At 40.0% G+C, this 12,136-nt stretch overlaps 1 protein-coding gene across 21 annotated transcripts in view; it reads left to right on the top strand.

Moving 5' to 3' along the window:
- Positions 1-12,136, top strand: part of DMD (dystrophin) — a 2,044,659-nt gene that overhangs the window by 1,717,364 nt on the left and 315,159 nt on the right. The window contains exon 1 of one of the 21 annotated variants that reach the window (XM_045002312.1): positions 1,578-1,648. The exons of the other annotated variants lie outside the window; for them this stretch is intronic. Within the exon in view, the coding sequence (XP_044858247.1) occupies positions 1,610-1,648 (39 nt within the window). The 5' untranslated portion in view covers positions 1,578-1,609. Of the gene's footprint in view, positions 1-1,577; positions 1,649-12,136 lie in introns of those variants that run through there. 21 annotated transcript variants of the gene reach the window in all.

The following is a 12,136-nucleotide window of genomic DNA, read 5'->3' on the forward strand; positions in this document are numbered from 1 at the left end:
ATAACTGAATGTTGTGTTTGCTAGCACATAATACAAATATTTTTTTTCTGGTCAACCCTAAACAAAATATTTTAGAATATTTTGGCAAACCAAAAAGTAAATGTTATTTTGGGCCAAATGAATATTTTGTTTGTCAAAAATGAAACATTTATTTCAACCTAAAGTGAAATGTTTAATTTCATTTTCAAGGGTTTTTTTTTAATTAAAATAAAATTGCAATAAAATTCTAAACAAAAAATCATTATGAATTGAAATATCAAAACGTTTCATTTTGATTTTTTTTTGTTTGATTGGTTGTTTTGGTCTGACCAAAAATGTTTTGGCAAATTCAACACAAGTTTGTAAAATGTTTTGGTCCACTCGAATCTGCTAAAAAAGTTTCATCTGAATAATTTCAGCCTGCTTCAAATGTTCTCCTTTGTATTTTGCATCACTCATCCCTATATCATTCCCACTTATTTAATCTGCTCTTGAATAAGGTATTTAAATGTATCTTTAGCATAGCTTTTGAATTTCAGTTAGCAATAATAGTTGAAATAGAAGACACAGCTAGTAGAAAATTCCATCGTGTTTAAAAAAATGCAAACTTATAAAAACCGTTCTAGAACCCTTAAAAGCTTTTTTCTAGCCACACATCAGTATTTCTGAATGCATTATGTCTGAGGCATCTAGTTTCTGTTCTCATGTTGTTCTCTTTAGAGTTTTAATAACAGTTTATCATGTTTTAATTAATAGAACATCATGTTGTGAAACTGATGTACAGATTGTCTCCAGGCATCAAACATGGTGCCAACAAAAGAGTGACACATTAGAATTTATAAAATAAGGTTACAGAAGAGATTTGTGGCAGAAAGAACTAAAATGATCTGTGGAGAAAATAAGAGGAATGCTTTTCTACTGTAAAAAAAAGTCTATGCTTTAATTTTGTGTTTTTAACATGTAAAATTTCCTTTTTAATCTGGAAGGGGATTGCCCATCCTTTGTTTATTTGATAAGTGTAAGAAGAGATGGGTTGAAATACTAATGTGATAAAATATAAACGATTTTATTTTAACATCTTTGGTGAGTACAAACTTCAAACTAACCCCACAACACAAACATATCCATCCACGCATAAAAATCACTGTCCTCCATAAGAGCAATGATTTGTAATAAATAAACCTCAGAAGTATTTTATAGCTCATAAAGACAGAAAGAGGAAACTTTCCCATTCTTTTTTTCCAAATTTTCCTCCCCCGGCTTTGAGGAAGTTGTGCAGTTCAGCCTTTCTGGCGGCTTCTTGTAAGAGAAAATCAGTACTAATTGGAAGCAGTGGGATGTGAGTGGAACTAATAGAGGCAGTTACTCTCCAAATTATCCTGCAGGACTTTGCATGGAAATGAAAACAGGCAGTGAGACCTTGGCTGAGTAACTGAGTGGAAGCAAATGTTCCTACTGAGAATGATGCTGCCTTTGAGCTGCTACTCTTTCATCTCTGGCAAGAGTGGGAAAGGAATTAGAAGCACTGGAAGTAGCAACATAATTATTTTTTGAAAAATGTGCCAAGAGGTTGAGGGGGTTAATATACTGACAGAAGATAGAGATACAATGGAACTAGACTTTCACTGGAATGATTGGGACTGGAGCAAACAAGTACTGCATCAGTACAGTAAGTAGTCTGTCATCTGAAACCTACATTAACCTATAGTGCTCTAATAGTTTCAGAAAGGTGTGTGGGTGTGTGTGTGGGTGTGTAATTTTTTTCTTCCAAATATTTAGGCACTTGACTAGAAGTGGCCTGATTTTCTGAGGTGCTAAGCACTGCAGCTCCCACTGATTTCATTTTTCAGAAAAGAACTCTGTCAATTATCCATCACTGCTACACTGCAGGCCATAAACTAAAAGTTACTGTTGGCAAATATTTGACTCGGTCACATCACAAAGTAAAAATATCTCAATGCTGAGAGATGAGTATTCTGTAAATATGAAGTGCTCAAGGATACATTTGATCCCTAGGAGTTCCTGTGCCTTGCAGTGGGCTCAACCTACCATTACGTCTGTTTTTGATCAAGGTGTACATTTAGATAGACACATAGTAAAACAAACATTTCCTCAACAAAATATTAATACTGTTGTAATTGTGTCTTATTAAATAGACTACTAAAGGCCTGACCCTACCCCACAGAGGTCAATGGCAAGGCTCCCTTTGGATCAAACCCTAAATGAATAAGTAGATCTTCATTGTTACAACTGTGTTGTGGATTTTTGTATGATTGTATTTATTTATTGGATTTTATTTATTGTTTTTTTATTAAACTAAGATAAAGTTACCTGTTCAGTGCTCCCTTGATAATATGTTAATGATACTCTAACAAAGTCATCATTTTCTTCAGATAAGATGGAATAACCCAGGGGAAAAAAAATAATAGAAATAAATTAAGCCATACGCCATCTCTAGAGCTACACATCACCACACTAATTACCTCATGAGCAAAGGAGAAAATGTGGGCCTTACAGTGCACCTTGAAGGCTAATGAATTCGGTCTATTAGCGACCTGGGGGGGAACTGAATTCCAGTGAATGCCTTGCCAACCACTCCCTCTGTTTTAGATTAGTTTAATTGAATTTATTGAAGTGATTTGGGAAGTTAATGAGATTGATCAAGTGTATTCCAGTGTTTATAATAATAATACCCACTTCCTATCTAGTACTTTTCATCGAGTAGCTCTCAAAGCACTTTTTATAAAGGAAGTCAGTATCAGTGTCTCCATTTAACAGACGGGGAAACTGAAGCACAGGTTAGGGATGTGACTGCCCAAGGTCACCCAGCAGGCCTCTGGTAGAGTCATCAATAGAACTCAAGTCTCCTGAGTCCTAGTGCTCTATCCAGTACTGTACCATGCTTGACCATTGCAGGGGGTTTTTAAGCACATAGGTTTTCCTGAATATCCAGTGGTTACTGTGTATGTTCTTACAGTGACATAAATATTGGGAAGGGTATTTAGGAAAACAGAAGTCACCTGATTGGTTCAGCTGATTAGCCCTGTGTCTAGTGACCTCCAGCAGTGGCCTGTACTTACTCATCATTGGAAAATTAAAAACTGCAGCTGAGAATCCATGCCATAGCTTCCCACTGCAGAAGTGTTCACAAACTAGTAACAGAACTAGTGGTGTTTCGTTTTCCTATATGTTTGTTACACACAGTTAACTGAAGCATTAACTCTTTACAGTATTTTTGCTATGCTAAAATCTGTCCTGTTTATTAACTGATGCAATTTGATATCTCCCTAGATTCCTATTTATGTGGGGGTCAGGAGGTGAGATTTTTTTCCATTTAAACATTAATTTTTAAAAATGATTTATGCTCTACTATTTTTATGCTTACAGGTGTATATTAAAAATGCAGATGACTCATCACAAGTCATAGTAGGAAATTCTTTGCCATTCCCTTTAATGTTAGATGTTTAAAAAAAATCTTTAATCCTTCAAGTGGTTGCCATTCACAGTTGCAGGAGAAAATGAACTCCTGGAGATGGGGAAATAGGCTTTACTAAAGCACCAAGCACAATGTGACTTTTAGTGGGACTTGTGCTCCTAAATCACTTACATGCTTTTGAAAAATCCTACCCACTATCTCTAAAGATGAATCACACAAGTGAAAGTTCACATGGTAAGGAACCTACGTTTAAAGCTGTTCTGTCTTTTTACAAATCAGCAGATAATATTTTTCTGAAGACAGGGTTTAATTTGCTAAAGAAAGATATTCTATCTTCTCTTGTATCAGAAAAGCTTCCAAACATGAATTTTAGTCCTGTCTTTCTTTTAAAACTTGTACTGTGCAACTCCCAGTTTCTCAGCAATTGCATTTCAAACCACAACTGCAGTTTCTGGGATTTACTGAGATGTTTTTTGCAGGGCAAGGTGATCCCTTTAGCTATCACTTGTCAACATTTGCTGTGCTGCTGGAGAAGTATCTCTTATCATTTGTTATCTTGAAAATTGTGCAGGGATCATTGAAATGTCTTAACGATATTCATAGGCATATCTCCCCAATAGAGAGAGACCTTTCTATCTCTCTTTTTAATCAACTCATTAGCATGAAACTCAGAGATGTAATCATACCAGACTGGAATTGGGGTCATGCCATAGGGTTGTTGAAAAGGAGACTTTGTGACATGATGATGTATGGCCATTTCACAACAATGTCTTTAATGCATAAAATCTGCCCTTTAATTACATTTTAAATCTCATTTGAAAAGATTTTATCATTATGGAAATTGCTCGGTAAATGCTCCCATGATAACACCCAATAAAAGTTCCACTGATGGATTGAAAGAAGAGCAAATGATTTAGAAGCTAAAATGTTCCCATGGGAACAGTGTTTGGTTGCTTCAGGCTAGGTGCTCCATACAATAACCAAAAATCATGTTGACTCAGTGCTTTGTGTTTCTGAGGCACTCTTGCCTAGATTATGGCATTAGTGCTTCTTCAGTGACTTGAAAACATACTTCTGATTTCTAGCTCAGTGTTCCTTTCTCCTAAGCCTTAGAACCATGTTTAGATTTTACAATTAAAGCAATACAGACATTATACCATACAACCTTATGCTATACAAACATTATACCATACAAAAACACACCTACAGTCGTTGCATTTAAAAAGTTTATTTTGTATTGAAAGATTCTACTATGCTGAAAGGGAGTCCCTATACTTAAAATGAGAAATACTACTGGCCCCAGAGATCTCTCTCAAAAGAGAAGTAACTTTTAAGTGTAACCACTGTGGTGTGAAGTCACTGAGATAAAATAAGGGTGGCCATACTTGGTCAGACCAAATGTCCATCTAGCCCAGTGTCCTGTCTTCGATAGTAGCCAGTGCAAGGTGCCCCAAAGGGAATGAAGAGAAAAGATAATCATCAAGTGATCCATTCCCTGTCGCCCATTCCCAGCCTCTGACAAACAGAGGCTAGGAACACCATTCCTGCCCATCCTGGCTAATAATCATTGATGGACCTCCATGAACTATTTAGTTCTTTTTTGAACCCTGTTATAGTCTTGGCCTTCACAACATTCTCTGGCAAAGAGTTCCACAGACTAATTGTGCATTGTGTGAAAAATATTCCTTTTGTTTGTTTTAAACCTGCTGCTTATTATTTTCATTTGGTGACCCCAAGTTCTTGTGTTATGAGAAGGAGTAAATAACACTTCCTTATTTACTTTCTCCATACCAGTCATGATTTTATACACTTTTATACATAACCCCTCTTAGTCATCTGTTTTCCAAGTTGAAAAGTCCCAGTCTTATTAATCTCTTCTCATATGGAAGCTGTTCTATACCTCTAAACATTTAATTTAGAGTTTGAATGCAGGAGAGGGCTCAGGGCTGAGGCAGGGGTTTGGGGTGCAGTAGGGGATGAAGGTTCCGGCTGCGGGTGCAGGCCCTGGAGTGGGGCTGGGGATGAGGGTTTGGTGTGCAGGAGGGGGCTCTGGGCTGGAGTCAAGGGGTTCAGAGTGGGGGAACAGGCTCAGGGCTGGGGCAAGGAGAGGGGGTGCAGGAGGAGGTGCATGCTCTGGCTGGGGGTGTGAGCTCTGGGGTGGGGCAGGAGATGAGGGGGTTAGGGTGCAGGAGGCTGGGGCAGGGGGCTGGGGTGTGAGAGGGGATGCACGCACTGGGAGGGAGTTAGGGTGTGGGAGCAGGTTCCAATCTGGGGCCGGGGTTTGGGGTGCAGGAGGTGGTTTGGGTGCAGGTTCCAGCCGGGTGGTGCTTATCTCAGGTGGCTCCCGGGCAGTGGCACAGCAGGGCTAAAGCCAGCTCCCTGCCTGTCCTGGCTCCATGTGGATCCTGGAAGTGGCCATCCTGTCCGGCCCAGCAGCTCCATGCCTGCAGGCACTGCTCCCACAGCTCCCATTGGCTGTGGTTCCTAGGGGCCACAAGGACATGCCGGCTGCTTCCAGAGCCGGGCAGGCAGGAAGACTGTCTGAGCCCCGATGCACCGGACTTTTAATAGGTTGGTCAGCGATGCTGACCAGAGCCGCTAGAGTCCCTTTTTGACCAGGTACTCCAGTTGAAACTGGACATTTGGCAACCCTATGATCAGACCTTGCAAGCAGTTACTCTCCAGTGCAGAGTTTGCTACTGTAAGTAATCCCAATCAACAGGAATTAGACTACTTAGGGTAGTACAGTTTGCTACTGTAAGTAATCCCAGTACAACAGGTAGTTCATGTTTGTAGGAACAGGCCCGTGGATCCTGATTCTGGAAGGAGTTCCATGTAGGCATGGAGACTCAGTGACTTCAGTGGATATCTGTGCAGCTCAGGGGAGTCCATCAGCACAGAGCTGCAGAATCAAGGCCATTTCAACAAGGTTTAAAAGCATGTGACTAACTTAAAGTACAGGAGTAGTTCCACTGACATCAGTGCTCTGAAGAGCCTGCCGTGCTGCACAGAGTGGAGAGTGGTCCCACAAATGGCAATGGCTGAAGGCAACATGCCTGTGGAGGCCAGAAGGAGGCAAAATGCTTCTAAATCCATTGAAGGGAGTGAACATAAGAACAGCCATACTGGATCAGACCAAAGGTCCATCAAGCCCAGTATCCTGTCCTCTGACAGTGGCCAATGGCAGGTGCCCCAAAGGGAATGAACAGACAGGTTATCATCAAGCGATCCATCCCCTGTCACCCAATCCCAGCTTCTGGCAAACAGAGGCTAGAAACACCATTCCTGCTCATCCTGGCTAATAGCTATTGATGGACCTATCTTCCATGAATCTATCTAGCTCCCTTTTGAACCCTGTTATAGTATTGGTCTTCACAACACCTTCTGGCAAGGAGTTCCAGAGGGTGACAGTGCGTTGCGTGAAAAAAATACTTTCTTGTGTTTGTTTTAAACCTGCTACCCATTAATTTCATTTGGTAGCCCCTTGTTCTTGTATTATGAGAAGGAGTAAATAACACTTCCTTATTTACTTTCTCTATACCACTCATGATTTTATAGACATCTATCATATCCCCTGTAAACGGGTCGGGACTCACCCCTGCGGCGCCTCCTACTGGTTACTCCGCAACTTAGCTCTTTTTCCAGTCCGGAGCGCCCTCTGCAGGCTGGTGATCCACCTGCTTTACTCTCAGCCCCGTGTCCCTCCCTGGACCTGGTGCACCTTTTACTCTAACTGGGTCTCCCCCTCTCAGGGGAACCCCCCCCACCACGCTATCCCCACTTGCCTCAGAATGGCTACTGCTCAGTCACTATTGAGCCCCATATCCTGGGACAGACTGCAGTGTCAGCCTTCTCATCACCGGCAATGGGGTTCGGCCCTGCTGCTTTGCCTATCCTTAGGTTGCCCCCTGCAAACCCCAGTACCTCTTAGCCCCGTGCTAGGCCGCAGGCCTGGGGCTTTCCTAGGCTGGAGCTTCCCCAGCCCCTCAGCCTTTTCCCCGTCCTGCTTCACCCTAGGTACTTATCTTAACGTCTAAGCAGCCAGGCCCATCTCTCTCTAACCACAGAGAGAGACTCTCTGGCTTCCTGGCTGCTCTGGCCTTTTATAAGGCCCTGGGCTCAGTTTGGGGCGTGGCCCCCAGCTGCCGCCATTTCCCCAATCAGCCCAGCCAAAAGCCCCTTCCCAGGGCTGTTTTAAAGCTCCAAAGGGCAGGAGCGGGTAGCCAGCCCGCTACATCCCGCCTTAGTCACCTCTTTTCCAAGCTGAAAAGTCCCAGTCTTATTAATCTCTTCTCATATGGAAGCCGTTCTATGCCTCTAATCATTTTTGTTGCCCTTTTCTGAACCTTTTCCAGTTCCAATATATCTTTTTTTGGATGGGGTGACCACATCTGCATGCAGTATTCAAGGTATGGGCGTATCATGGATGTATATAGAGGCAATATATTTCTGTCTTATTATCTATCCCTTTCTTGATGATTCCCAACATTCTGTTTGCCTTTTTGACTGATGCTGCACATTGAGTGGATGATTTCAGAGAACTATCTACAATGACTCCAAGATCTCTTTCTTGAGTGGTAACAGCTAATTTAGATCCCATCATTGTATACGTATAGTTAGGCATATGTTTTCCATTGTGCATTACTTTGCATTTATCAACATTAAATTTCATCTGCCATTTTGTTGCCCAGTCACCCAGTTTTGAGAGATCTTTTTGTAGCTCTTTGCAGTTTGCCTGGGACTTAACTATCTTGAGTAGTTTTGTATAATCTGCAAATTTTGCCATCTCATTGTTTACCCCTTTTTCCAGATTGTTTATGAATATGTTAAATAAGACTGGGCCCAGTACAGATCTCTGGGGGACACCACTATTTACCTCTCTCCATTCTGAAAATTGACCATTTATTCCTATCCTTTGTTTCCTATCTGTTAACCAGTTACCAATCCATGAGAGAACCTTCCCTCTTATCCCATGACTGCTTATTTTGCTTATGGGACCTTGTCAAAGGCTTTTTGAAAATCTAAATACACTATATCCACTGGATCTCCTTTGTCTGCATGCTTGTTGACCCGTCAAAGAATTCTAGTAGATTGGTGAGGCATGATTTCCCTTTACAAAAACCATGTTGACTATTTCCCAACAAATTATGTTCAGCTATGTGTTTGACAATTTTGTTCTTAACGATAGTTTCAACCAATTTGCCTGGTACTGAAGTGAGGCTTACTGGCCTGTAGTTGCCAGGGTCACCTCTGGAGTCCTTTTTAAAAATTGGTGTTACATTAGCTATCCTCCAGTCATTTGGTACAGAAGCTGATTTAAATGATCGGTTACAGATGACTGTTAGTAGTCCTGCAATTTCACATTTGAGTTCTTTGAGAACTCTTGGGTGAATACCATCAGATCCTGGAGACTTATCACTGTTTAGTTTATCAATTTTTTCCAAAACCTCCTCTAATGACACCTCAATTTAGGACAGTTCCTCAGATCTGTCACCCAAAAAGAATCCTCAGCAGTGAAGACTGATGCAAAGAATTCATTTAGTTTCTCTACAATGGCCTTATTGTCTTTTAGTGCTCCTTTACCATCTCGATCATCCAGTGGCCCCACTTGTTGTTTAGCAGGCTTTCTGCTTCTGATATATTTAAAAAAAAATTGCTATTGCTTTTGGAGTTTTTGGCTAGCCCTTCTTCAAATTCTTTTTTGGTCTTTCTAATTATATTTTTACACTTTATTTGCCAGCGTTTATGCTCTTTCCTATTTTCCTCAGTAGGATTTATCTTCCATTTTTTAAAGGATGCCTTTTTGCTCTCACTGCTTCTTTTACTTTATTGTTTAACCACGGTGGCTCTTTTTTGGTTCTCTTACTATGTTTTTTAAATTGGGGTATACATTTAAGTTGAGCCTCTATTATGGCGTCTTTAAAAAGTTTCCATGCAGCTTGCAGAGATTTTACTTTTGGTGCTGTGCCTTTTAATTTCTGTTTCACTAACCTCCTCAACACAGCCGCAGAAGCAGGTCATACAGCTACTGAGCTAGTATACCATATGTCCCCCGACTGCCCAGTTAAGCTCTATAGGAGGAGGAGACAATAGATTGACCACGGGCCAAATCCAGACCACCAGTTGCTTTTGAACTGACCCTAAAATATTGTTATTTACTTATTATTATCATTATTATTTTCTCTGGAGTCTGAACCTTAAATATACCTTGACCAAAAAATTTGGACCGTGACAAAAAATAATTCACTACATCTGCTCTATAGCAAGTTGTTATGGGGGCAGGGCAAATACCTGTTTGTGCCCATCCCAGACAAACCCATGGGGCATTTAATACTTCAGACAGCAATAATGCTGCCTCCATCCACCTCCTTGGGCTCAGGGAGCACAAGCAGACACCTAATGGGTGACCTTTGTTCAGGAGCATTTATGGAGAAAAACTCTCTCCATGCAGGCCCTTAAATGTTATATACATTGTGAAAAAATCCTAGCTCATAATTTTTTGAAAAGTCATTTAAATAACTGTCTGTTGTTTACCTTCTTTGAGCATTTGAAGTGAGTATCTGTTCTGTTCATCCCCTCTGAAGCACCTGGTATTGGCGACTGTTGGAAGACAAGATACTGGGTTAGATGGACCACTGGTCTGACCCAATATGGCTCTTCTTATGTTCTTATGATGTTCACCAACCAGAATTCATATGCACATATGTTCCTCCTCATTTGCTGTTGTTGAGATCAGTAAAACTAGTATTCATCAACAAGGAGGATGGTAAATAAGTACTCAATTTCAACATCCAATATTTGCACACCAGTGTCTTGTGTGTCAACTCTGGTGTTTTGATGAACACACACTCATCAAGGAGTGCAGGTAATTTTATTTTTTTGGTGGTTGAAACAATAAACAATTAATTAACTTTAAAATATAACATAAAATACTAAAATGATCAGAGAACATTTCTTATAACTATTTATTGTAATTTCAGGTGTAAATATTTGGACACATAGACATTAAAAAATCAAGTTTTATTATTTGCAGTTTGCCTCCTTCCTATCCCTTCCCTGTACCCTTTCTCTTCATGCATTCCTACTCCTCCCTCCTCGTCCCTTGCCATCCCTTGCCTCACTGTTCCTCCTGCATTGCCCACAGTATTACCCTGACTTTCTGGAGCCACTTCTTCTTTGGAGATTTTGTAATCTTAGGTAGCTGAGAGAAGTGGGATCAGTGGCAACAGGTTCACTTAAGTCCCACTGCTGCTCATTTGTACTTGCTAATAACCTCTCAGGTAAGAAAAGGAGTGTGAGAAAAAAGAAGTGCATGCAAGAGAGAAATACGAGTAGCTAGGGCAGTGACAAGGAAGGAGTGGAGGCATAAAGGAATTACATAATTTATGCCTTGTGTAGACCCACTGTAATATGTTCATTAGAATAAATTATTATTAAATGAATATTTATAAATATTAAAATATTTAGCCTTTAGATGTTTCGTAAAAATAAAATGCTTGCAGGTGATTTAAAAATGAAGAGGCCAGATATTTCAGTTATTTGCATTGATGGGAAGTTTATTATATGGATCTAGAACACTCTTTGGCCAATTAATTTTTATCTACATCATTTTATGACAGTTTTTCTGGTCCTCTCTCCTTCTAGATTATAGACAAATAGGGAAAAACCATTATATTTTGGAAAGATTTCTAGATATTTTGGATGAAAGCAAAAACTGTAATGGGGTTCAAAAAAGAACTAGATAAGTTCATGGAAGATAGCTCCATCAATGGCTACTAGCCAAGATGGTCAGGGATGCAATCCCATGCTGTGGGCGTTCCTAGCCTCTGACAGCTAGAAGCTGGGAGCAGACAACAGAGGATGGATCTCTCAAAGACTGCCTGTTCTGTTCATTCCTTTTGAAGCACCTGGCATTGGCCACTTTTTGGAAGACAGGATACTGGGCTAGAATGGCCCAGCCATTCTTATGAAGACGTGTAACAATAAACATCCTGACTTCGTTTTGGTGAGCATCAACATTTATTAACTTCAAGGTAAATGTAAAGCTTGCCTCAGTCAATATTTATCACATCACTCAATAAAACTTGATAGCCTCTTTTGTAAGTAGGTTATTTATTTATTACAAGTCTCAATGCCTTGGGGATAAATTCTGCCCTCAGGTGGGGCTCATTTATTCAGGTAGCGTTGTCTTTTTCTTATTGAAGTCCTATTTAATTAATCACATTGACTTCAGTGGATAAGTTAAGGTTATGGAAATTTAAAGTTCTTAGTGTTACTTTATTATCATCAGTGGGAGCTAAAAGTACAAGTTCAATGATAGAATTTGGTCTATAGATGGGGGAATTAAGTTTTTTTTAATTACTTAAAAGTATTACTTAGTTAATTCTCTCTCTCCCTTACTTGCATCAGAAGTAAATATTTTGTCAGCTGGACAGAATTAATTTCTGTGTTCTAGTCTAACTCAGATGTGGTCCAATTATTCTAACTAATTACTTCTTTGTAGGATTTTTTTTTCCATTTCCAACCTTTTGTAATTAAAGAAAAATGAGCCGGGGAAGTCAGATACATGACTGATCTCTCTCTAATGTATTGTCAAAAAAATAATTATGGCATTTTGCCATATGTCATGTCTTTTTATATATTGCTTGTGGGATAAGATGAGGCTTGACATCAATTAATTACTTATTTCTGATAAACTATTCTGAACCATGATGAATCCCT

This window comes from Mauremys mutica, chromosome 1, assembly GCF_020497125.1.
Source record: "Mauremys mutica isolate MM-2020 ecotype Southern chromosome 1, ASM2049712v1, whole genome shotgun sequence".
Classification (NCBI taxonomy): domain Eukaryota; kingdom Metazoa; phylum Chordata; order Testudines; family Geoemydidae; genus Mauremys; species Mauremys mutica.